General features: G+C 45.7%; 1 protein-coding gene across 4 annotated transcripts in view; it reads right to left on the reverse strand.

Moving 5' to 3' along the window:
- SH3D19 (SH3 domain containing 19) overlaps nt 1-26,170 on the reverse strand; it is a 1,396,196-nt gene that overhangs the window by 396,999 nt on the left and 973,027 nt on the right. For all 4 annotated transcript variants that reach the window (XM_069631268.1, XM_069631267.1, XM_069631269.1 and 1 more), the window contains 2 exons: nt 20,217-20,275; nt 14,708-14,966 (listed from right to left, as the gene is read on the reverse strand). In XM_069631268.1, the coding sequence (XP_069487369.1) occupies nt 14,708-14,966; nt 20,217-20,275 (318 nt within the window). The remainder of the gene's footprint in view (nt 1-14,707; nt 14,967-20,216; nt 20,276-26,170) is intronic.

A 26,170-nucleotide genomic window follows, 5' to 3' on the forward strand; every position in this document is an offset into this window, starting at 1 on the left:
AGACAGAATAAGCACAATCTGATTTTCTTTCTGGAGTTCCTCTACTACCCAAATGTACTTATCTGAGCCATGCTCAAGTATAAGGAGGGTGAGACAGAACTGTTGCCTAAAATAATTTTTCTGTAAGTGCTCAAATGGTTTCCTTTTGTGCCCACATCATTTTCCAAGTGCACAAGGTGAACTATTTTGTGAACATGTGTAGTTAGTGAGCATCGCTGAAGGGAGTCTGGAAGGGATTTTTCTCCTCACCGACCACTGCAATTCTTTACATAGCAGTATACACAGTGCACCCATACAGTAAGTTTCCACAACTACATTGCCTAAAAAATCAAATGTTTTAAATGCAATTGTAGAAGGGTACATAAACCAAAGTAAGACTTCAAGATCATATAGTACAAAAATACTGTGGTGCAGATAATACATATGTACCAAAGAAACACTGTATGCTCCATACCATTCATTTGTCAAGTGGCACACACTACTCAATATAGGCAATATAGAACATGGTTTATGCCTTTGGGGAAAAAGAATTGCGTGCGTCAAAGTAACAAATATTGTTCATCCCATGTCATGTGGCTGGCAAGAAAATTCAACCAGGATACATTATTTGCCAACCAAAACGAGTGTGCCAAAAACATTTCAATAAGAGTTAAAATGTGCCACTAGATGCAATTCAGGAGCCCGGGGGAGCATGCGTCTCAATGTATGTTTCAGGAGAATAACTGCAGCTGAATAGAAGCACCGGAGAGTATGATAAACAGAATTCCATAGTCACTGATTACCATCAAAAGAACAGTAGTGTGAACACTGAGGGGTGAGCAATGCAAGGCAGACAATTTTCTGATGTTTGTTAAAAACATGCCATTTAATTAAAGTATAAATTATATTAAACGCCTCACTATCCCTACTGTGCTGAGGATTTCTCTGCCTAACAAAACTAAAGGGAAACACTAACACAGGATGTCTGGCCCTCACACTTATACTTGACTTCTTTTCTGAAGTATGGTTGTTCCCGTGAATAATGATATACAGTTCACTCTTCACTTGGAGAACGAAATTCGGTACACGCGATCTGCTCTTCATATTTTTTTCAGAGTTTAATTGTTTGACAATAGTTTTTCTCAAAGTTCTTTCTGCTTAATGAGAGATACGCAACCACTTCTTTATAAGCTTTAAGGGATTAAGAATGACTTTTAGCAGCGTTCCCTTTCACAGAGTAAAAGAGATATTTCTGATCACACGAGAGTGCTACTTTCCATGGTTTCCTTGTTGGGAACTCAACAAACAACTTTAACTCGCTTCTGATTTTATGTGAGTGAATGTTAAGCTGGACACTGTTGCCAGCAATCCTCGCGCAAGGAATCATAATGCCAGGTTTGACTCACCGGCTTTGGTGATCCTTTTTCCACCTGTTGCACCACTTCTACTGCTTCTGGCTTCACTTAGCAACCACACCCTTCCTCGCTGAAGGGGTCTCCGGTCCAGCCACTCAATTAAGGAGCCCCTCTCGCTCTTGAGATCCACAGCTTCACAACTGCTCCTCGCCTCAAGTCTCTGACACACTTCTTGCTAGGCAAACTCTGCAATTAGGCTCACATGGGGAAAGGCAGCTTCCTGCAAGTCTTCCTCTGCCCAGCCCCTGCTGCACTTCAGAGTTTGGGGAGCAGGACCCTCACAGGATAGGCAGGTGAAATCTGTGCCATCAGAATCCCAGCGTCCCTTTGGTTTTCCCACTTCTGTCAGAATTGCCAACACTGTGCCTTCTTTCTTCTACTTCTGCTACTACTGCACGCACTCCAGTCACAGATTCAGCTCCTTCTAATTGGATGCACCTGAAGGGGGCTTTTATGCCTCCCAGGTTCCTTCAGGTGTGGGCTGTCGGGCTTCATTGCCTGACTACTGCCACAGCACAACTTCTCAGTCCTCTTCCTCGTCCCAGTACTTATGCGATTATGGATTTGTGGTCCTCAACAACAAAACTAGATTTTCTTTCTTTGGCAAACAGCTATCAAAAGTGTGGGATTGCAGGGACAATTGAACAGGGGATATTTCCAGTCTTCCTGGCCGGTTCTCCCCCCCCCCCCAATGTGATCCTCCTGCAGTACACCACCCCCAGGACCGGGATCAGGAAGCGTCTGCCTTTCCCTGGCAACATGAGAAGGGACCCAGGCCAGGTTTCTGGGCGGAATCATTACCATTTCATCACAACACATACCCATACCCATAACCAGCCCTACAGATAAGAGGCAAACTATACACTTTTACCCCACACAAACGGGTAAATAAAATAGGGAGTACAAATATGCCCAACAATAAACAATGGATACATAGAATCCTACCCAATGATTCCATCTACAAAGTTCAACTGATTTTTTTGGATCAGTGATCACAGCAGAGCACTGGCACATAAAAGAGCTCTAATAATATTACTGCCTGGTATGAAGGAGAACTTGAAGGTAAAAAGACATCTTTTAATAATAATAATGAAGTGCTAGGTGGAAAAAAGTTTGGATTACAAAATGTGATCTATCCTAGAGTTGAAATATATTTCCACTTGCCTCAAAAATATCCTCATTGGCAAGGTCAAATATTCTTTCCTCCCTGAAAAATCACTTGGTTGCAAACCTTCACAAATAGGTAGACAAATCTTAAAAGAGCCCTACTTGCAACCCTGTCCTAGCAACTAAACTTACTCTACACATAATCTAATTTATAGTTTTTCACCTACCCTTCCTCACCCGAGAATTAAACAAATAAGAGCATCACTAAGCTTCCGTAGGTAGCCCCTTTAAAATGATCACATAGACTTGCCTTATAGGTTAACAGAAGCACTCCTCAGAGGTGTAACAGATGGAGTGGCTTCTCCTGCATCTAGCAATCTCTCTTCTGCAATTTACTATTAACAGTTAAACACGATGGAGGGGATATTAGAAGCTCTGAACACAGAAAACATGATTATATTGACACACACTCAGCAGTGGTGAATAAAATAAAAAAAATGAAGTTACTGTTTCCTCGATTGTTATTAGCAATTGTTGCCATGCACATTTCCTTTCACTGTACTGTAGTGTACTACCAAAAGTTCAGACTTTTTAAAGCAGGCTCATTTGTCTTGTACCCCAAAGGAATGTGGTCATGTGCCGCCAGGCTACTTTGCTGGTCCTAATACTTGTTGACAGGATTCCGTAAAAAGTGAGGTAGGCTTCTCTGGGAATTGTAGCAGTGGAAATCTCACTGGGATATTTGCATAGCAACAATATTTTCCATGCAAAGAAAATGTAAATCCAAACCATTATATTATGGGCAGTTTAAGAAAATGTATGAATCTACATACACATTATTAATTTGCAGTGCAAATGAGGTGGTTTCTAAAATTCCCTCTTCCTAATATTGTGTACAGTTATACAAGTGCTCAATAAAACCATTAATTTATATGAGAGTACTACCAGAGCATAGAATCAAATGTGCCTAGTGAAACAGTCACTAGACCTGGAGATGTAGAAAATACTACTGAATATTAACACATGTATTCAATTAGTTTACGATGAATGAGAAAATATAACATTCTCATAGTTGAGTTGCAATATTCTCTTTATAGAAAAATAACCATTCCACAGCTTATTGTCCCAGATCATGGGGGATGGAGGTGTACAGGCTGCAAACATCAATGGTAACCAATATATCATCTTTATCAATACAGATTTCGTTTAGTCTATTGAGGAAGTCAGTGGTGTCTTTGGTATAAGTGGAGTATTTCTGAATGATGGGTTGCAGAATAGTGTCAAAATATACTCCAAGTAGTTGTAAAACTCAATTTGTCACTGCTACTATGGGCCGTCCCGGAGTTACAGCGTTTACTGGACACTCTGCATACTGGGTGGGGCATTATAGATACTCAGCCCTATATATCATCGTTCTAGCACAGCAGATAGTGGAGTTATGAGTAATCATGCAAACATTGAATATTTGCCCTCTGTCATGTGCATGGACTTAACAGACAATAAGATTTCGTTTTTTGTAGTCATGTGACACATATACTGATAAGTTAATATGTTTACTGGTAACAGCGCATACTACGAGGAGCATCATAGATAGTCTAACTGTATACACTACTGTTCTAGCACAGCAGCTATTTGAACTAGGAGTAATGATGCAAACAGGAATAATTTGTCCACAATCAAACATGGTCTCCTCATTAGACAATAAGATTCAAATTTAGAAACATCACATGCATGTAGACGGATTGTATATGCTATGCTCCCCTTATAGCAATGTGTTGTGATATGTGTAATGATCGACTATCTACTGCAATTATTTTCTATTTTACAGCAAAGTGTGTTGATATGCAAAATGGTAGATCTCCCATCATTATCTGAAAGGGCAATTCACTAGAGAATGAGATGCTGGGAGGAATGTATCATTTTAGAGTAGATGTTGATAAATGCATTATAAATGTATCGAAGTTGAGCTGGTTGTAAAGATAGAACTATACACTGTATCATCTTTAATCAAAAGATCGCTGTGATAATATCAACATAGGTATGTACAAGTGCTAATTGCCCTGAGATCTATGGATCTATTGGTAATTACCATCATAGAAATGACAAAAGATATATGCTTTTGTTTTGCAAGTTTATAGAAATACATTTCTTCTTTATTTGGGGATTATTCAATGTATACTAACCATGACCACATATGAGTTAGTGTAAAACCATTCTCCGCGCTGTTTCCAGTACTTATCTGAAATGTGGAGAAACATCCCATTGCTAGATAGAATAATATACATATCCAGTTTAGAGAATATGATTGAGCATCAGATTAGTCCCCTTCTAAGTATACATATTGCAATGCATACTGCAGTGAGTTGAGACACAGATGTGGTTTGAACAAGCCTGGCGTTTGCCTAAATAAACACAATTAGTACCAGGTGGGGAGGAGGGGGGGGGGTGACGGCCTCCCAGCCAATTAGGAGGCTCTGAACGGGGTAATTACCACATGATAATCCCCCATTCCGAGCCTCCTCGCGGCTTGAGGCACCATCTTTCCTCACTGGAGATTCACGTAAGTGCTCCATTCTCCTTCCCCCTTCCCCCTCCCCCCCTCCTCCTCCTCCTCCACAGATTTGCCTCCCTCCTGCTATTTTTGTTTCTCTTTGGGAGCAGACACGCTAGAAACACTTGTCTCCAGCATGTCCACTCCCGATCTGCGACACATCAGCATGGAAAGGAAGAAGGGACTTAGCCTGTAACTATACTATACCCGACGCAGTAATGCTCTCCCGTCTTGGGGATTATTGCTTCATTAGTACTACAACCTCCGGCGGGCTGAGCGTCTGCGCTCATAGCTGCTGCAAGGCCGTCCCTGCAGGTTTATCTACGTCATCAAGTGGTGATGTTGCCCAATATCAGTGGAGGCCACGCGCCTCTGCTACCATGGCAATGTTTTCGTTCCACGGGTAGGAAGATGCGTGGGTCCTCTGACGAAGCAGCAGCTTTCTGAAACGGGCCACACAAGGAAAGTTATCCGACTCTCTAACCAAGATAACATGTTCACATGCAAACATCAGGCTATACACAGAATGGAAACATGAGGAACTCGCACATGGCTCATTCAGTAATATGAGCCTACTTTCTACTTTATTTTCAGAACCTTATTTGTAATAAGGGATCTCCACAGCGCGGCCAGCTCTGTCAAGGGATCATTCATTATCAGAAAGTTGTCGAAGGTAAGCAACACAGCAGCTCATGCCAGTATGCAACTTGTAGTTAGGTCTTGGAGCAACACCCTGTGTATTTTAATGCTGAGAATCTATATATAAACAATTCTTTTCACGTATTCCTGTGACCATGTATACAATACAATGGACAGGAGCGGTGCTCTGTCCGCTGACCATTTCTGATCCTTCACTAATACCAATAGGTAAGAGTCCAGTTATATGCATATATATATATATATATATATACACACACATGTATGTATATATGGGACCTCGACGCGTGAAGCACCATGGGTACAGTAGAGGTCACACTAGGGATAGTATTACTGGCACGCCCTGTAGGCGTCCCTTTGAGTTTTGAAGACTAATACTCTGCAGCTTCCACTAGATGTCGGCCTATGCATAGCATGTGATCTAAGCAGATTCCACAAGCCTCAGAAATATATATATATGCATATTTGTACCGAAATATTTTCATTGCTGTAAGGAAGGCATGATATCAAACAGTGAAGAGAGACACAAGTGATCACAGTTTAAGGGTGTTTATTGAACTCCAATGGGTTGGTAAAATGCGTATCTAAACCTAAATCGAAGGATGGGAGCAAACTGACCATCAAATAATAATAACGCAGTACTATTGGAGTCTGTCAAAATAAAAGGGCCTATAATAATAAATGTGATGCTGGAAATGCATCGGAGGGACAGGGCCCCCGTATCCTTGTCCTTTACTGCTTTTTATTTTGTTCTGTTGTGTTTTCCGTGCAGGAGTTCATGTGGGACTCCTAGCGGTGCTGCTCTCTCCTTTGGTTTTGGTGTACAGACCAATGGGATGCCCTTATGGCACCCAAGGGTGGGGGTACAACCGTGTGCCCCTGGTGTATGTTTTTGGGCACTTGTGTGTGGCCCACAGAGCAGGTTACGGGCTGGTGGCACCTCCGTGCTGAATTGACTGGTGCCCTGAGCGTCCTCCATTTTGGGATGCCCAGGCGCTGTCAATGGAATCGGTAAATTCCTGATGGAGACAAAATGGCCCCCATGTCCCCTTGCCTTCCATCGCATGTTACCTTGATCTTCCCGAAGTACCGGGAAGCCCTGACTCTGTCCCTTCCCCCTGACTGGCTGTTGGGGGGGAAGTTCCATATATGCTAGTGTGGGGAAGTGCTGACCAGACCGCCTGGAGCCTTCCCAACAACCGTATGTTGTGGGTATGCCTGTCGGTGGGACCTGGGTGAATGGAGTGTGTGACGAATACGCATTCTGTGTTGTGGGTGTCTAGTATCTAGTAATTGACACAATGACTGAGACAGCCCTGCCCGAAACCGGTATGAATGCAGTGTGGAGTGTTGAATGGCTGGGTACTTGCCCCAATACACATAACTTGTTGTGAGTGTCTGGAGAGAAGTGAATGGCCTGAATGCACCGTGTGCCTGATTGGCTGTCTGCCTGCCTGCATGAATGCCATTCGCCGTCATTGGATGCTTGAGTATGACCCAGCGGAAAGAATGGGAGATCAACAGTATATCTGGGGACCTCTCACTGCTAGGAATCGTGTTTAGAAGCTGAAGTCCACTACAAAGAAACTGGAGTAACTGAAATTTGACCTTGAAGCCCTGCTGGAAGAGAAGAATTGCTGTGGCTCTCCTTCACAATCTGAAAGCTGCTGTGTCTCCAAGAACTGGCCCAGAGAGGACCTGGTAAGGCGCCCTCTTCCCGAGCTACGAGGGACCATCGTGCACCAGCTGATCTTTGCCAAAGCTCCCTGGTAGACAGACCTTCGACAGGCTGCCGACCCGAGGACTGCTGCGGAATCCCAAGGAGAAGCGCCCGGTGGGTTTCCAGCCACTCAAAGACCACAGAGACGCTGACAACTCGACGCCCTTGCTGGGCCACAGTTCTTCAAACTCTTTGGGGTCCAGAACTATTGACACTGAGGTGCCCATCATACCTCTTCCTTGCAGGACGTTTTTTGCGCTTCCCCGTCAACGAGCACCACTAGGAACGAAGCTGCCACTTCACTGTCGTAGCTCATCCTGTTCTCTGTCGGACGTTCGATGACCCGTGACTCCTGCCTTAAAGGGACTCAAGAAGGGCCGCCGATTCGCCGACGAGGAACACTACAACGCCAGTTACTTTGGGGTTGCAGAACTATTGGGAAGTCTAGTGTGAACAATATATGGACTGGGCTTGTATCTTTATCCTATAGATTGCCCAGGTTGGGGGGGTGGGGAATCTCCACACAGAGCTGTGTTTAACGGTAGTGACCAGTATTCTGCCAATTGTTCAACCATTTTGCTTTCCTTCCTCTCTCTACTGCTGGTTACCTCTTTATTGATCTGTGTGACATTTTGACAATATAGTTGATGCACTTTAATGAGATCTGTGGTACCACTGTAAACTCTGAGCACAAAGTGCGTTATCGTGATATTGTATACAACCTTGATTATTAATTATATAAAGACTGTGTTTTAACCGATACAGTGTGCGGACATTCCTTTGTGGGTGCTTGGGGACTACACTGTACTTAAGAACCAGCACGCATCACCTTCCTGAGAAGCTAGGCCTCGATTGCTCGACTACGTTACCAATAATAGAGAATCTTGGCTGGGGTCCCTTGTGCCTCTCCTCTACCATATAGAGAGCGGAAGTACAGACACCCCCCTCCAGTCTTTACAATAAACCTATTGCCAATACTTACTTCTAAATACAAAATGTTGTGGGAGAACAATGTATGCAAAAGAAGTGTTCAAGAAACGATATGTCAGGATAGTTGAGCAGTAAGTCTCCTTTTCCCACGTTTTCAGCTCAGGGCAAGGCGGCACGTACAGGCTTTGCACACACACTAGCTACTTGGCCATGCGGTAACAGTTCAACATATAGGCATCAGGGCTTTCCGCAAAAGTCTCAATCGCAATGACAGTCTCTTAATGCAGAGGGTCTGATGCAGCAAACAAAACACAAAAGTTCCTTTTCTTTGTCAAGGTTTCACTTTCACAAGTTCAAGACTGGTCCCCCTCCTTCGGGCTCGGACCACCCCTCCTCCGGGCTCAAACCCCTTTTCTACAATGTTCACAGTTTGGTCTCCCTCATTAGGGCTCGGACCATGAATCCCCCTCGTTCGGGCTTAGATCCCTTTTCCCACAATATTCACAACTTGGTTTCCCTCCTTCAGGTTCGAACCATGGATCCACCTTGTCCGGGATCAGATCTCCTTTCGATACCAGAATCAAAGACTTTTCAATGTGCAATGGGTTTTGCTTAAACCGTCACAGGACCACTTTGATTCACTTCACACAATTTACACTTCACATGTATCTTCTGATTTCTTTTCCTTTCGCCAAGATACCGTACAGAGACCTTCGATTGAGCACATTCCCAGTGTCGGACCACTCTGTCGACAGTATTGTATCTTTTCTTCTAATGTTCAAATATTCACCAGCAATTTAGCTTCTTTCACGTGTTTCATCACACGCGGTTAACAATGTTCACTTTACACAGTGCTCACTTTACAATGTTGCCGCTTGCAAACTTGACTTCAACACAGACCAGTCTCCAACTGACCAGCTGTGTTGTTCTCTGTCACTTCTTTGTTCTTGGAGCCAAGGACAATAACACAGTGTCTGCTGCTCCTCCTCGCCTTGGTCAGTTACTCGGGAGGACCCTCAATATCCCCGACACACAATGCAGGATTCTTTAGCCTTGTTTCCTGGTCTTACGTTTTCTGCCTTGAAGGTTTCTTGAAAGAAACTGCTTCCTGTCAACGAGGCCCAGGGTGTTGCCGCTCTCACAAACCTCTCATGCCTGGACGTCTTTCTTCCCTCGTTCAATTGCCAACTCAAAACCTCTGTACCTTTCGGTGTTTTGCCTCACTCAGAGTGTGCTCTCATGCTCCGCCTTTTATCCATGTGGGGAAGTGTAATGGAAGTCAGGTGTGAGTGATTATCGATAATTGTCTGACCTCGCGTGACAACATTATTAAGACATGTCATGTACATGGCTCGGGTGCGAGTGTTTTCTCCCAGAGTGGGATGGCTGTGAGAAAGTGTTTGTGCAGGAAAAAGGGGGTTAGTGGGGTTGAGTTTCTAAATATCCCATCGGGTAGGATGGGATAAAGGTGTTAAAGGGAAGCGAGGGATACTGCGTCTCACCACCCGGTGTCCCACTCCCCGAGGACCCATCAACCAGGTGACCTTCCTGCACTTCCACCCCCAAGGTCTGAAACCAAAAGCGATGGCCATGCCCTGGCCACCTGAGAGAGAGATCCGCAGGGAATAGCGGGTGAGACACCTTCAGGTTTCTCACTTTGCCCACACACACACAGACTTGAGTTGTGTCAGATTAGAACAGACCAAGGTCCAGATCATCCTCTGCTACTACGTTTGATTCATATAGGTAGAAACTAAATCCTCGTCACCACTTCTCCATCGCAGAAACAGGTAGTACAGATTGGTTTGGAGCATGGAGTTTGCTAGTATTTTACACTAAATATATTAGTCAGAAGTATGCATTCTTAAGGTCTAAAATATATGTGCTGTATATTTGTAGAACCCGCCCCAAGGATGGACGTACAGTCCGGAATGCATCAGCAAGGGTCTCTGCACACAAATAATGAAAATTAAAGAAGATTGCAACTCAAAGCACTATGAGAACTTTATATGTTCTCATTTTAATTCATTGTCAACTAACTGAATACATGTGTCAATATTCATTCGTACCCGGGGGGAGGAGGGCGTTTGGTTGGGGGGGGGGGGGGAGAAGGCAGCCTCCCAGTCAATGAGGAGGCTCGAAACGGGGGATTTACCACATGGTCATTCTCCCGCTCCGAGCTTCATCGCGGCTGGAGTCCGCCATCTTCCCCTGCCCGGGAATCGGGTAAGTGCTCCCCTCCCCTACCCCTCCACAGATTTCCCTTCCCTCCGACCCTTGCCTCCACTTACTTGCTTTTTCACTCCTCTTCCGGAGCAGACACCATGGAAACACTTCTGTCTCCAGTGCGTCCGCTCCTGATCTGTGACACGCCACCAAGGAAAGTGAGAAGAGACTACATGTAGTCCCTTCTCCCCTTTCCATGGCACATATTTTTTTTATTTGCTTTTTTTCCCCCCATTTACAATGGCATCCATGGAAAGGGAGAATGGACTATGTTCGTCCCTTCCTTGGCAGACATCTTTTTTTATTCTGTAGTGAAACGCCGGAGCTTTTCACAACAGAAAAAAATGCTTTTAGTACCCCCCTCTAATGGGCCGGGGTACTAATAGCAATAAACCCATCGCAGGGGAAGGAGGGTATTACCACTTCAGGTAATTCCCTGGCCCATAGTTACAGGCCCAAGCGAAATGAGGGCCTGTAACTATGGGTCCCCGGGGCATTACCTGAAGTGGTAATGCCCTCGCTGCGAGGGGCTTACTGCTTAAGTAGTATTTGCTACATCTCAGGAATCTCCAGCTCTAGTGACTGTTTCACCAGGCACTTTTGGTTGTATGTATTTTTCTTGATGTAGTGTATGTCAAGTCTACTGGAGGACACCCTGAAATTTGAAATTGGATTTACCAATGTTAACTATTATTACTCAAGTGGTGCCCACCCCTCTCCCTTACTTTTGTTCACAGTACTACCAGAGAATTCATTAAAGTCTATGCACAGTTGAACTCAGAAATGTTTGCAGTATACAAACTGCCTGAAAAACATTGTTGATTCTGAATATCTGTTGCTGCAAAGCAATGCTATGTGTGAGTAGTAGCCTGAGTATTTCCAAACCCAACTACAATCCTTTGCAAGCCAAGCAAATGATATTGCAATGTTGCTCTCCGCTTGCTCGGTATAGTTTGCACTGCAAAAAAAAGGGAAGGCGGATCATGCAATTTACCCACTCAAAATTCTTTGAGTGGGTAAATTGGCAAGCTAATTATTTGGCAAGGTCTCATTGGTCCTCGAAATAGTGGGAGTGATGTAATCAGGGCTAAACCAGACTATCAATGCTTCCTAATATAATTTCGCTTTCTTAACAGAAAAAACAAACTGCAGGTAAGTGCTGTGGTTTGTGCATTATGAATGCTTGAGAATGTGGTAAATGTCTATGTGCACTGCCATTGCTATTCTGAGTTGCACTGAAAGGGAAACTGGGCAAGTGCAGACGTTTGCATTTTTGAGGGAACATAGGACAGAATTAAAGGTGGGGAAGGAGTGTGCAACCCATCACAGAAGTGATGTAGGGTTCCTTCAAAATGTGTATCCAACTCCACAAGTAGAGTTCAATTCACCCCCCAACCGGAGTGCAATGAGCAAGAACAAGACTGGCATTGCTTAGGCTTTGGATCACTACTGGAGGACATTGGGAAATACTGCTTTAGAGTGGTGAGTTACGTCTGTGTGCTGGGGAATCCGTTCTGCTACCTGTTTTAATGGAATAAAAATAACAAAAAATCCACACTGGGATCTGGATCTGTCCTGAGGTTGGAAAGCATTTAGGCGATTGCTTTGTCCACATGTCAAAAGATTTTAATGTATGGGTCGAGTCTTTCTTTTTGTTCATTTCTTGAAGTGAAGGGATGAAAGAGTTCCACTCCATTAAATGCAAGGTTGATCTTTTTTGTAATATTAGAGAGGAATTTAGAGGCTATCATCAATGCCATATAGAGATTATCAGTCACAATACACTTACGTCTACCAGCTTTTCTTTGTGTTCCAAGAATTACAGCTGGTCAACTGCCACTTGTTTAGCCTCAATAAGGCCTGCAGGAAAAGCAGGCTGCCTGTGAGGTGGCAGGTCTTTCTCAAACTCAGAGAGCTGTTTTGAGAGCTTCTGGTTACAGGCGGACAACAAGGCATCAGAGTTGGCCCGCCACAGGTGTATGGAGGAATTCTGGTATATCTCCCTTCCTAATGAATCCCAAAAAATGCTCCACTTCAGGAAGTGGAGCACATGATAAGTGGCTACTGTGCTGTTTCCCCCTAGCATTGCTGCTGCAACCATAGAGGACTAGGGTGGGCTGAAGGAAGACAGATTTTTTAAGTTGCCTTTGGTCTGTACCTATGGTCTACGTTCTTAGCCCTTACTTTGAGAGGCATACCTTGTACATGTTTTTGAGGGTGAATGATTGATCAATTGTCCTCCCTGCAGCACAACACACAGGAAGGTACCTATTGTGGAGAGGGTGCCCTGAGTGCCAGAAGACCCATTAACTCAACAATTCCGAGGGTCTGTGACTGGAGGCAGTAACGATGGAATAAGCAGTGCAGGAAGAAGCAGGTTACTAACATGGGATTCAATGGAAGGAGAGAATTCACTGCTGGTATCCCTGCAGAAATCGGAATCTGTGCTGCAGGTGGTATAAAAAGCAAAGGTGCCACACCTGCAGTACACCTGTAGTGGCAGGAAGCGTCACGGAGTTGATGACCTTCTTAAAGAGTTCCATGCAGTAACTCACAATTGCTTGTGAGATCATAACTTTTTAGTATTTTGAAAAATAAAATCTGTCCTTGGCAGGTGGCTGAGAGTTGGAAAGCCCTGTTGAGGTACTGAGATCTGGGGATTCCAATCTGCCCTCATTGAGAGAGGAGTTCCAGTCATATGTTCCTGAAGAAGGGGCATTTGAAACTCAACGTGAGCACTCAAGGTTCTCATCAAAGTAGTAGAAATGAGTGACGCCTTGCCTTCCTTTGGCTTTTTTATTGTGTTCATTTCTTTATAAATCAAACCTTTTAAACACATTTAATCCTATTGCAATGAATATTCTATAATTATCAATAAAAGAAGCCTGTAGCTGCCCTCTGGATTGCCAGTTAAAGTTGAGTAGGGATCCTTCAGTGTGGTCGGTGGTCAGTCCCAAGACCTTCAGGACCAGAATTAGCCCGATGTTTAGCCTTAGGATGACGCATCTTGCATCACCTGGGAGCCAAGTCACACATGAGGCCTTGAGAGGTGTTGACCCTTTGGCATGGTGTTCCTCCTAGTAAGGCACATTTCGTAGGTAGCCCCAGTTTTAGCCTAAATAAGCCTTTCGGTTTACCCCAAAATGACTATGGCTAGCCATCATAGAACAACAAGGATGTTTGTTGATGAATTTCTGCAGACTGCAGAATGGTTGAATGTTGTCTCCCACATCTTGAGACCGACAGAGCTGGAAAACCGGTAGACTGTAGATTAGAGAGCAGCAATCTGGTCCCAAGTACCCAAAATAAAAAGCATGCATGCCTGAGACATATCTTCTGCTTGCAGGCTCTGCAAAGGAAAGTGTCTGTTTTAAACAGCACTGAGCAGAGGCTGCTTTCAAGTCTGGAGAGCAAAACAATTCCTTTGATCCATGTACAAAAATGAGGTTAGCAAAAACTAGAAAAGAAGAGTCCTGCATATATGCAATAAGCATCCAATTCCAACTTTTTGTTCTGCTGTGCATAAAGGCCCAATGACATACAGCCCCAAAGTATGGAGTGAATGGGCCAAGACTTCCCACACCTTGTGGGATAATTTAGTAGCCTGTGCCACAGAGTATGAGGCTATTGCACAGTTGCAACCTCAGTGCTTGGCATGCAGGAGGAGGCGGGAGATCCTACTAAGATTTTTTCCTTCCGAGCGGACATCTATTGAACATGCAGAATCTGGGAGCGCAATGGGAAGTGGCAGATGAATTTGCCATTGCTAAGAGGAATGGCAGGGGCATTGAATGCAAGTTTTTGCTGAGAGCATGGGGTTATGTCGAGGGATGGAATAAGTGCACACGCATCTGTAAAGCCAATTTTAGGAAAACAATCTTGCATTAGTGTAAATGCAAGCAATAATGAGTGCGGTTTCTAAAGTTATCACTGAAGATTTGGCACACTAAACACAACATGTGGGAAGGTTGGATGCAGTGAGAATAAGAAAAGTAATCTACAATTTTCTATCACCGAGATGCAAGCTGTTAATTTTGTTTCATAGTGCTGCCAAGAATTTGATCATTAAAACATTTTCTAACAATTCTATTCCATTCACTAAACTGTTAGGCCAGTGCTCACCATGTATTTATTGTACAGCATGTGTCCTGGTTTGGGTCTTGGAGGTAGTTCTGGTTCTTGTTTTCTTAATAGTTGGCTTTTCGATCTCTTCATGCCAGACTTTGTGTTCTTCTTGTCGAGTGCCACGTCGGAGGAGGAGTGGCGAAACAAGTCTTTGTGTACTGGGGCCCGGACCGATGATGCCTTCGGTGGAGGCGGCCTTCCTGGAGGCCCTTTCTGTGCCGGTGGACGAGCTGGCACAACTTTACCTCCTCGAGGCCTAAAAACAAGAGAAATCAGTCAATCAAAGGGGGTGAACATTTGACAATCGTGCCATCTGCTAATTTATCAATCTTAGTGCTGTGATTAAATTGAGATGCAAAGTAGTGCATGTGAAAACATGTTTTTGCCACATCAATTTACATTTTGGTATCCTCTTCCTACGTGCTGCCCTTTTTCATTCCCTTTTTTGAAAGTTACAATTTGAGTTGATTGCAGTGGTGGACAGACAAAATAGGAAATTATAGGATATTTAATTATCCATCACAATCAATTCACTTAGGTTTCAGCCTTTTCTTCTTTGCATCAATTTTTTCCAGCTGGAATGTGCTCGGCTTTCTTGACTTTTTAAAATTGTATTTATTTATTGAAAATTTGTATGGCGCCTATACACCAAAATGTGTTTCCAAGAGCCACAAGACAAAAAGGGAGTGGGGGGGACGGAGTAGAAAACAATAATAACGGTCCTACTAGGCCTTGCGACATTCGGATGGTGCAAGTGCATGGGCAGAGGGGGTTGGATCAGGGCGAGGGATGGGGAAGGGAGAAGTGCAGGAAGGAGGGGGCCTCCGGGGCTGGGCAAGTGCTATTGGGAACACGTAGGGTAAGTGCCAGGGGTAAGCAAGTGCGAGAAAGGGAGTGGACCAGACTCAGTAGGCTAGTCGGGGAAGGATGCCCCGAGGGCAAGTGCTGGTAAGGGGCACAGGGGAAGACTGGTCGAAGGAGGGCCTGGCCCTAGTAAGGCTCATAAGGGAACAGGCAACCAGTCTCAACATTAGGTGGGGACTAGCAAGGGAGGGGGAACGTAGAGGAGAAAATGAAGGTCTTCAGAAGCTTCCGGAACTTAAGGAAATCCGGCTCAAGTTGGAGAGGCATGGGGAGGGCATTCCAGAGGGAGGCTCCTGCCAAAGAAAGATCTCCTCCCACTCTCTGCTTGAAGAAACATCTGACTGGCAGAGAGTTGGCGCTAGAGGACCGAAGTACTCTAGCAGGAAGGTATTTAGGGAGAAAAAGCTGGATGTAGCGAGGACCCAGGCCGCAGAAATCCTTGTAGATGATGCAGAGGGTCTTGAATTTGACCCTTGCAACCACTGGGAGCCAGTGGAGAGATTTTAGGGCTAGAGAGGTGCACATCTTGCAGTCCTGTTCTGGATTAGTTGAAGAGGGCAGAAAGAGTCAGATTAAGGAAGAGGCTGCTGCAGTAATCCAGCCTGGAGGGAACCAGAGCTCTGGAGACATTGGGTTTCTGGGGGAAGATGAGGAAAGGGAGAATACCTCAGAGGAGGTGAAGCTGAAAGTGGGTCTTCTTGAAAAGGTCAGCGATGAGCAGGAGAGAGAGAGAGGAGCTGAATATGACGCGCAGGCTTTTAGCCTCACAAGAGGGTGAGGGGACCCAAGGAGGGTGGCCAGAGAGTAGGAGGCAAGGAGGGGGCAGGAGTAAGAAGGATCTCCGTCTTACTGGCATTAAGGCAGAGATCATTAGCAGCACACCATGCCTGAATAGCAGTCGGACAACCAGGGAGGAGAGAAGAGGGAGTGGAGAAGGGAAGCTTAAAAGAGAGCTGTGCATTATCAGTATAGTACTAGAAATGAGGAGAGAAGGAGGAGATCAAGTGGGCAAGAGGGGCAAGGTAAATGTTGAAAAGCCAGAGAGAGGATAGAGCACTGGGGAACGCCCCAAGTAGAGAGTGAGGCATAGGAGAGAAAAAGGCCAGTTGCACTTCGAAGGGCTGATTCGAAAGGAAAGAAGTCAACCAATCCAGAGCCCGATCCGTAATGCCAAGGGTATCACAGAGCCGATTTATGAGGGTGGCATGATTGACCATCTCGAAGGCAGAGGAAAGGTTGAGGAGGATAAGAATGGATGCCGAGTTGGAGTCGAGGTTTGAGAGAAAGTCATCACGGGTGTTCAGGAGAGCAGTTTCCATGCCTCTGGTAGCTCTGAAGTCAGACTGGTGGTTATGGAGACAGCCAACAGTTTCAGTGTGATTGATTAGTTGGGAGATGACTAACTCCTGTTGTGGTACGTCAGAAGCAGGAGTCGGACACAAACGTGGCTATAGACTTATTTTAAATAACAAAACAACACCTACCTTTCCCTAGCTCTAAAGGGAAGTCCCTACCTAAAGTAAAGATAACTGGGTACTCTTCGTCAAGATGAATGTCCAACCAAAATAACCGTCCTGTGTCCCAAAAAACCTCTTCTTTTCCTACCACTAAACAAAAGGATTAACTAAGAAAGAAAGATCAGGAGGATGACGCCCGACTACTGGAATAGTTCACCACAATCATGTGACAAATAGAGAATAGTTCAAGTTCAAATGAAAGACCAGGAGAATTACTCCCTTCTCCTGGTACAACGTAGCCCTTCTATAAGATCAAACAATACTTTTCAAGAGCCCTTGTAGCTCCTTCCAATTTAAGGGTGAACTTAAACTACCGCTTTTCCTGGTTTCTCACCCACTGGGAAGACTTGGTTGATTCGCCTTTTTGAACTTTAATGTCTCTCAAACAAGCACTGAGTTTCAAAGAGCCAGTAGGACTAGGAAGGCCAATCCTGATGTGGTGATTACCTTTTTTTAAAAAAACATTTATTTTCCCTTTTATTTTCTATTTTCACAGATATCACATCACATTACAATATTGGGTCTCATATCGCAACGTACAGTCAAATGATTCCCCCAGACCTCCTCTCACTTCCCTACTCATACCAAACTAAACAAATTTGCAACAACAAACAACAGCTTGTGCTTCTCAGAGGTTCACAAATGCTTCCCTATCTATAAATTCCAGTCTAACTCTCCCACAATATGGATGTCTTTTCCTCCCAATTTCACTTCTCCTCCATCTTCCGCCTGATAGTGGGCGGGGAGCTAACTAATGCGTGCACCAGGGAATTCCAGGTCACCATGTTCTCAAGTTTCTCACCCCTTCCAGTGTGTGCAGCATTAAACCAGACCGTAGCTTCAGCCATGGCCCACCATCTTCAATCACTCCGCCATCCTTCTAGTCTCTGACCCTCCCTCAATTTCCATGCCGTGCCATGGCAATGCTCCTTTTCCCAAAAACCAGGCATGGCGTATCAGTCTGTTTGCAGGTTTGTTTTATTCAGGGCGTGCAAACATACCCAGCAAGCAAGCTTCAAGGATCCAGTTATACTTAGTTATCCCTCCCCTATGAAGCCAGATTTCCATCTCCTGCCAACATTCTCAAATTACTGGGCACGTCCAGGACATGTGCAACATGTCTGCCCCTCCCTCCCGCACCTCAGGCACTCTCCTCCCTGGGTTGTCTGAATGCTGATTCACATGCAACCTCATTCCTCATCTGCCAGAGCACTCTGCAGGCCTCTGGCAGTCTCAAGTACAGGGCCTATGTTCCTACTGCAACACAGGACTGCAATCTTGTGAAACGGGCTATTGGGAATGGCACTTATTGATACTGAGTGAGCCTGGATGCGTCTGTCTGCTGTTGTCCTTAGGCCCCCAGTTGCTGTCTATGGCACAACCTTCTTTCACTTCTCTCCTGTTCCCAAAGCACAAATTATCGTTAGGTCACATGGCTGGAAATAACTAGTTCTCCCAGAGCTGTGCGGAGCCCCACCTGGGTCGGTCGATGAGGCTGCCCCAGGTGTAGTCGTAACTGTGGATTGTAACCAGCCCTTGGTGCAAAGTGATCGCCCAGAACTTCTGCCAACTCTAGGCATACTTTCTTTGCTCATTATTACAGCTGCCTCATTTGTGCCAACCTGCGTGGCTCTCTGAAAGTTAATTCGAGTGAGGTTGATGTGTTAGGAAAGGGGGCTATTAATATAAATTGACAGATTTGTTTCCACTGTGTGTGAGCAGCGTAAAGGTAAGGTTCAGACTGGTGAAAGGGCAACGCACGATTGCAACATGGCAGCTTTAGTTTAAGGTCACACACCCGACTGGCATGTTTACCCTTTAAGCCACCTTAGCACCAAGATGCAGATGAGATTGAGAAGGGAATAGTAAGGGGCCTGAATCCATACACACATGCTGTGCAGTCTGGTGCACTTTAAATGATATGTTATATCACTGGGCACAGTGTTTGCCATTTGTATGGCCTCTTGGCACTTTTGGTTTCTGCTGCCAATCAAAAGTGGGGTACTGAGTGGTATAGTGGAAACCTAGGGCGTGATCATGTGGCTAAAACATCATCTTTGTGAGGCAGTGGCACAACAGCATGGATCTCTTTGGGCTTCAAGCCTCCCCGCCCCCCAACAACTCTGAAATTCAGGGCCAGAGCTCATAGGCCCTTTCTCCTCTCATGGAGGACAAAGATACCAGTGGCCGCTGCATGCATCATGGTTAGGTGGGCCGGCGGCGGGCGACCGGAATCCAGGCGGCCTGCCACCAGCAGCCAGCCCAGTGAGCCCACTACCATCGCGGTTGGCTGGTCGCATTTCTTTTCTGTTAGAGGTTCCTGGATTGATGGCTGTGGGTGCGGATAGAGGCCTGTGTAGGTCTCATGCCCCCTACTCTTTTTCCATTCAATCGCTCTGTGGGCCGATAATCAGGTTACCTGTGAGAACAGGCAGCACACATTACATCACTTCCTGTGATGTCATTGGGAGGTCAAGGGTCGTGTGATGTCACTTCCGCTACCCTTGGCATTTTGGTGAAATGACGTTCCTGACTATGTGTATGCAGTATGCTCAATGTAATAGTATGCACACCCTAACTGTAACCTAACTTGTTTTTTCAGAGTTAAAAAGGTATTTACTTGGAATATGGGGTTTCTTTAAGTACAGTGTTCTCGGAGATGGTGACATTGCAAAATTAACTATTTTTACTATCCCTGCTTATTGTAATTGTGTTCAAATGCTAACATCTACTCATCACCCCCATAGAAGATACTTACCTCTAGATACAGGTGCAGAGCACACAGCTGCACCTACATCTGTTGCCCCAACAGGTACACCTGCATCTTCAGAAAAGGAATCCTACCACCCATAGAATCCAATAGGAACTGTGATTTTCCCCATTGAATCCATTGGCTGGGAGGTTTTCCACATGCACGAGAAGAGTTCGGATGACAACATAATGCTGAACGGTTATGCTGCTGGCATCTAAAAAGAGGAAACTATTCAAGAAGCTTCTTTTCCAGCTTACACTTTTTAACCATTTCACAACAACGCTAAAATACACTTTCACTACTGGAAAAGTCAAGAGTCAAAATAAATAGGGCAACACTTCTGAACCTTTTCTGTCGCAACACATGCACTGACCTTGTAGGCATCGCCGGCAGGGCCCAAGCTCCCTCGGTCCAACTCGGCGGTTCAGGATCCTACAAAATAAGGAACATTTTTAATGAAAAAACATTTATATGAACAACCAATCTCTCTCTAGGTGTGAGGCACAAATAAGCAGCGTTCAAGGAGTGGAAAAACTTAGTCTATATAACACTGTTATGCCGTGCACACAAAAATAAGCATTTAGGACACAGTATTCTTGAATTTTTTTTAAATATTTACATTGGTTTTCAACAAGACATTTAACACAAAGAATGCAGATGAACTTTCAAACTCTGGTATATACAATCTTATACTTACCACCCAACCTCTACCCTATTGTATAATATTACCTGTTTTAGCATCCACCATACCATTTTATCACAATCTTCATACATAAACACAGCAGTTCTATTCCAAGGGAATACAGCCATAACATAAGTTGAAAAATAAACTTGAAATTTGCTAAAAATGTTCACTTCCACCCCAAAGGGGTGATAAAAATTGTATGTTTAGAACCGTGTGTCTTGCTCACGAATACAGTACTCGTTGCTGAAATGGGGGTAGCCTGTAAACCCCACGGCATGGATGACACAACCTTTCATCCTTCCTAGGGCTAAAACTTGAGTACAATTAATAACACCTGTTATTATAGCACTTACGTAGTGCTTCATGATGGATTCCCACCGCTTCTAAGAGCTACACATCATACTTTCCCCAGAACTCTGTAACATTTCATTTCGGGTGTGGAAAGAAAACGTATAGACTCTTTGGAAGGGGTGACAATGTGGGCCTCTCCAATGCCCACCTTCTCATCACCTTTACTATGTAATGTATACAAAGGTCACATGTGATCCTTTTCTGCATTAAAACAATTGCACATATGGGTATTATCAATTATTGTATTTAATCTGTTTCAATCCTTAGAAATGAGGGGAGCAATGAAGAGAAACCAAACGAGTATTAAAAATGCATCTGTATTAGCTGAAATAATGGCAGCAGTATTTCAGTGAATCCACACCTATAGTATGGTGTTTTTTCTGTAACTGCATAATTTTTAGTATCAGCGTCAGCAGTAATGTTAATTACAGCCAACGAAATTCCATTAACAAAAAAAGCACCACAAGTTATAATTTATTTATTGTTAATTTGTAACGTGCCCACTGCTAAGAGACTCGTTTTGGGATGCCCCAAGGAAAAGGGAGGGCAGATTGTTCACAGGCCTTGAGCATTCATATCTGGTAATTGCAAACGAAGGACAAAGAACAAGGAGAAGCTGCAAGGTAAGGAACTTTGGTGGTAGCCAAGAGTGTCCAGACGATAGCAGAAGAGTTCTCTTCTTTCGGACATACTGATCATCATACAGGAAGTGCTGTGAGGTAGAAGGCATCAAAAAACTGTGAAAACCATCATACCAAAGCAGGAGGGCTGGTGGTTGTCACAGATTGTACAAAGAACACTACAGCTCTTAGAGAGGGTTTAAGGATTTTTATTGGGGGGGAACTCTTTCTTATGAGTCTAGGGAGGTGTGGATGCTACCCAATAGTCCACCCATGGGTGGTTTAATGCAGGAGAACATCATGGGGAGGGACTCTCTCTCCCACCCGTGGGGACAAGGACGATCACGTAGGGTACAGCATGTTGGCCAACGTCACACCCCAACCTTCCCTAACCCCCATCCCCATTCCAAACCACTTCCTTGAGAGTAGACCCATGTACTTCTGTAGTGTAGGAGAAGCAGCAAACAACAAAGGCCTTTGACGATCTGGCAGGGCGGGACTGGCAACAATGTTTAAGAGAAGACGGACTGAAGACTTGGGGGCTCATTCCGGGTCCAGCGGTAACCGTGCCGGTGATACAGGTGGGTTGCCGCCGGACCCGTAAATATTTACTGCCACCCTGACTTACAACCCTGGCGGCCCGGAAAGTCAGGCGCAAGTAAAATGTTGTTCACCATTCCCATAGAGTCCCATATGATTCTATGGGAATGGGACACAGAAGCACCAGCACTGTTCTTAACTGTGCCGGTGCTTCTGTGATGGGTCTGCCTACCGTGGCTGCTGTGCCCGGCAGGGTCCGACCTGTCAGGCACCGCGGCTCTGGCAGGCAGACGTGTAATATGCTGGTACGGAAACAACGGCGCCGGTAAGCTTACCAGCACCGTTGTTTCCAGACCAGCAGGCTCAGAATGAGCCCCTTGGTCAAGTCCAGCCTCGAGAGGCAGCAGTTGTGGACACTAACCAGAACAGGAGTTTCAAATCCTGTCAGAAGAGCGGAGCACACCAGCGAATCACTGAGCAAGTTCTCTGTGGCTTCAGCTGGAGCGGGCCCGAACACGAAGCAGGAAGAGAGCTGATCAGACCAGTAGAGACCGGAGCTGCCGCGGTGCTGCAGAAGCAGAGAGAAACCTTAAGTGCCGGAGAAACGCACACATCAGTCTCAGGAAGCACTGGTGGCATACCAAAGTCCCGGAGAAGGTGACTTGAGGTACGAGAGACCTGGCAGTGACACGGGGGTGGAAGCGAGTCAGGCTCGAGAGGCTCTCTGCCAGCCCAGTAGTAATAATCAAACTGTTGGGAGGGGTGGACCGAGCATTCGAGGAGAACTTCCTCATCGCAGTGGCAACAATAAGCCCACTGACCACCAGAGAGGTGTCTGGGACCCTAACACAAGTGAACTAAGAATCAGATGAGAACTTCCTCATTGCCGTGGCAGCAACAAACCCACTGGCCATCAGAGGAACCATGACATAAGAGTACTAGGCATCCCAGGAAAACATCCTTGTCGCAGTGGCAGGGAAAAGTTCACTGTGCCCGAGAGGGATTTGGGTCTTTGCGAATACCAGGAGAAGGGAAGTAATTCTCCTTGGTCCGAAAATGGACTGGTTCAAAGGTTTCTTGGAACCACAAGCCAGGGCAAGGGAGTTATTCCCCCTGGCATCCTTTCGCCAAAGAACATTTCTGGAAATACCACCCAAGGAGAAGGAACTCAGTGTCCTGGAGAAGGAACCTTCTGTTGACTTATTATTTAGTTGGAGTGTAAGGGACAAAAGTAGGTTGTGACACAGGACGGTGGAGTTTGATTTCGATGGACATGCTGACAAATCCTTTAGTATTAGTTTGAGGCAGGTAAACCCCTCTTAGAAGAACAAGTTACTTTCTTACCTGGTAACGTTCTTTCGATGGGATGGTCCGACAACGTATTCCATATCTATGACAGGTAATGTCCACAGCTGTGCTGCTTCGGAAAATCTTTGGCGTCTGCGTCGATGACGTCGATGCGCCGTCCCCGAGGACCTCCTCAGACGGCCGACGTCACCCGATGTGATAAGTAGGACGCACGACGGCCATAGCCTCAGTTATAGTTTTTCCCCAGAACGTGTGCCACCAGTTTTCTGCCAGTCAGACACACAAGGCCTTGCGGAACGCAAGCTGCAATCGCAAAAGAAATTCTGCAGCGGGGAAGGCAGGGAGGGAGTGATATGGAATACATCGTCGGACCATGCCATCGAAAGAACGTTACCAGGTAAGAAAGTAACTTGTTCTTCGAGGGGATTGGGTCCACTGACGTATTCCATATCTATGACAGACTCCCAAAGCAGTACCAAACAAGGAGGTGGGAAAGAATTTAGAATACAAATTTAGCATGCCCAATCAAATAGCGGAATAGAGAACTGCCTTGCCAAAGGCCAGATCTTGCCCTTTGATGGAATCAAGGGAATAGTGACGTACGAAAGTATGTACTGAAGCCCAGGTGGCTGCATCACAGATGTGACGAATAGGAACTCCCCTCTGCAGGGCAGTAGACGCAGCCACTCCTCTGGTAGAATGGGCCCGCAAGCCAGCCGGAGGGTCCTTACCCGCCAAGCGGTAACACTCGGAGATAGCTAAAATAATCCGAGACAAAGTCTGTTTCGTCACAGCTTGTCCCAAACGCTTTCCAGCGTAACCAATGAAAAGTTGATCGTCCACTTGATCGTCCACTCTGATCCGGGACATGCGCGAAATATAAAAGCTCAACGCTCTCCGAGGATCAAGCCTATGGAGCCTCTCCTCTACCTTACCAGGATGTAGAGGAGGATAGAACGCCGGAAGAACAACCTTCTGGCTCAAATGAAATTCCGAAACCACCTTCGGAAGAAAAGAAGGACGAACTCTAAGGATAACCCTGTCCTTGTGAAACACAGTGAAGGGTGGCTTAACTGAAAGTGCCTGTAACTCACTTACTCTGCGAGTGGAAGTAACCGCAACCAAAAACACAGTTTTCAGAGTTAACAGCCTCAAGGGGCAAGAATGTAAAGGCTCAAACGGAGCACCCATAAGAAACTTAAGAACAATGTTCAAATCCCAGCCTGGCACCAGAAAAGGTGACGGAGGGAACACATTAGTGAGCCCTTTCAGAAACTGCGAAATTAAAGGAATTTTGAAATAGGAACACTCTTCAAACGAGCGCTTAAATATGGACAGCGCCGCCAGGTAACCTTTAATGGTCCCCACTTGCAAGCCCCTGTGGGCCAAAGAAAGCAAAAAAGACAGAACCATGGGAATGTCACATTCAAAAGGATCCACATTCTGAACTCTGCACCAGTCGCAGAACTTTCTCCAACGGCAACGGTACAGAGACTTAGTTGCCAGCCGCCTGGCCGAGAGCAACACCTCCATTACGTCTTCAGGGAGGTCCCAATCCTTATTCCTCAACCTTTCAGATTCCAAGCGTGAAGCTTGAGGGTTCTGACCTCTGGATGGAGAACCTGACCCCCCCCTCCAGTGAGAGCAGATCGTCTCGGTAGGGAAGACGATGTGGAGGGCAGATGGACAAGTCTAGAAGGTCCGGGTACCACGTCCTCCGGGCCCACGCCGGAGCAATGAGGATCATCTGGGAACCGAACCTCCGTAACCTCCGCAGTGCAAGGGAGGGGAGGTGGACCAGACTCAGTAGGCTAGTCAGGGAAGGGTGCCCGAGGGCATGTGCTGGTAAGGGGGTGTGAGATACTTGTAAAATAAGTGCCTGCCCCAATAAGGCTCATGAGAGGAACAGGCCACCAGTCAGAGGCAGGTGGAGCTAGCGGGGGAGGGGGATGGTGAACGAGGAGGAGAATAGGAAGGTCTTGAGAAGCTTCCGGAAGTTAAGGAGATCCGGCTCAAGACAGAGGGGCAGGATGGCCATTCCAGAGGGAGGCTCCTGCCGAAGAAAGGGATCTTCCACACACTTTGCTTAGAGAAACGCCTGACTTGTAGAGAGTTAGAGCTAGAAGACCGAAGAGTTCTAGCAGGGAGGTATTTAGGGAGAGAGAGTTGGCTGTAGTGTGGTCCCAGGCCACAGAAAGCCTTGTGTGCCTTGAATTTGATCCTTGCATCCACAGGGAGCGAATGGAGAGATTTTAGGGATGGAGAGATGCGGTCCCTGGGCTTAAGGTCAAGGATAAATCTTGCAGTCCTATTCTGGATTAGTTGAGGGTGGGGGAAGAAAGAGGCAGATTAAGGAAGAGGCTGTTGCAGCAGTCAAGCCTAGAGAGAACAGGACTCTGGAGACATTGAGTTTCTGAGGATAGGTGAGGAAAGGGAGAATGCCTCTGAGGAGGTGAAGCTGAAAGTGAGATTTGAGGTGTGGTGAGAAGGAGAGAGAGGAGTCAAAGACGACACCCAGGTTTTTTGCCTCACAAAAATCTGAGGGAGAGGGCAAAAGGAGGGAGGCTAGAGAGTAGGGGGTAGGGGGAAGGAAGGGGAGGTGGACCAGATTCCAGTAGGCTGGTCGGCGAAGGGTGCCCAATGGCAAGCTAGGGATAGTGAGGCTTTTCTTTTTGATAAATTAAAGTCTTTGCCAACCAAAATGCCACCTTAGTGTCAGCATTCTTCTTTCCCCACCTCCAGGGCAGACACGCAAGTAGTCTTGAAAGTACTTCATCAACAACTTCATCCCTAGATTTGAAGTACCATTGAGTATCAAGAAAG

This window comes from Ambystoma mexicanum, chromosome 6q (assembly GCF_040938575.1).
Source record: "Ambystoma mexicanum isolate Mex_15411 chromosome 6q, UKY_AmexF1_1, whole genome shotgun sequence".
Lineage (NCBI taxonomy): Eukaryota > Metazoa > Chordata > Amphibia > Caudata > Ambystomatidae > Ambystoma > Ambystoma mexicanum.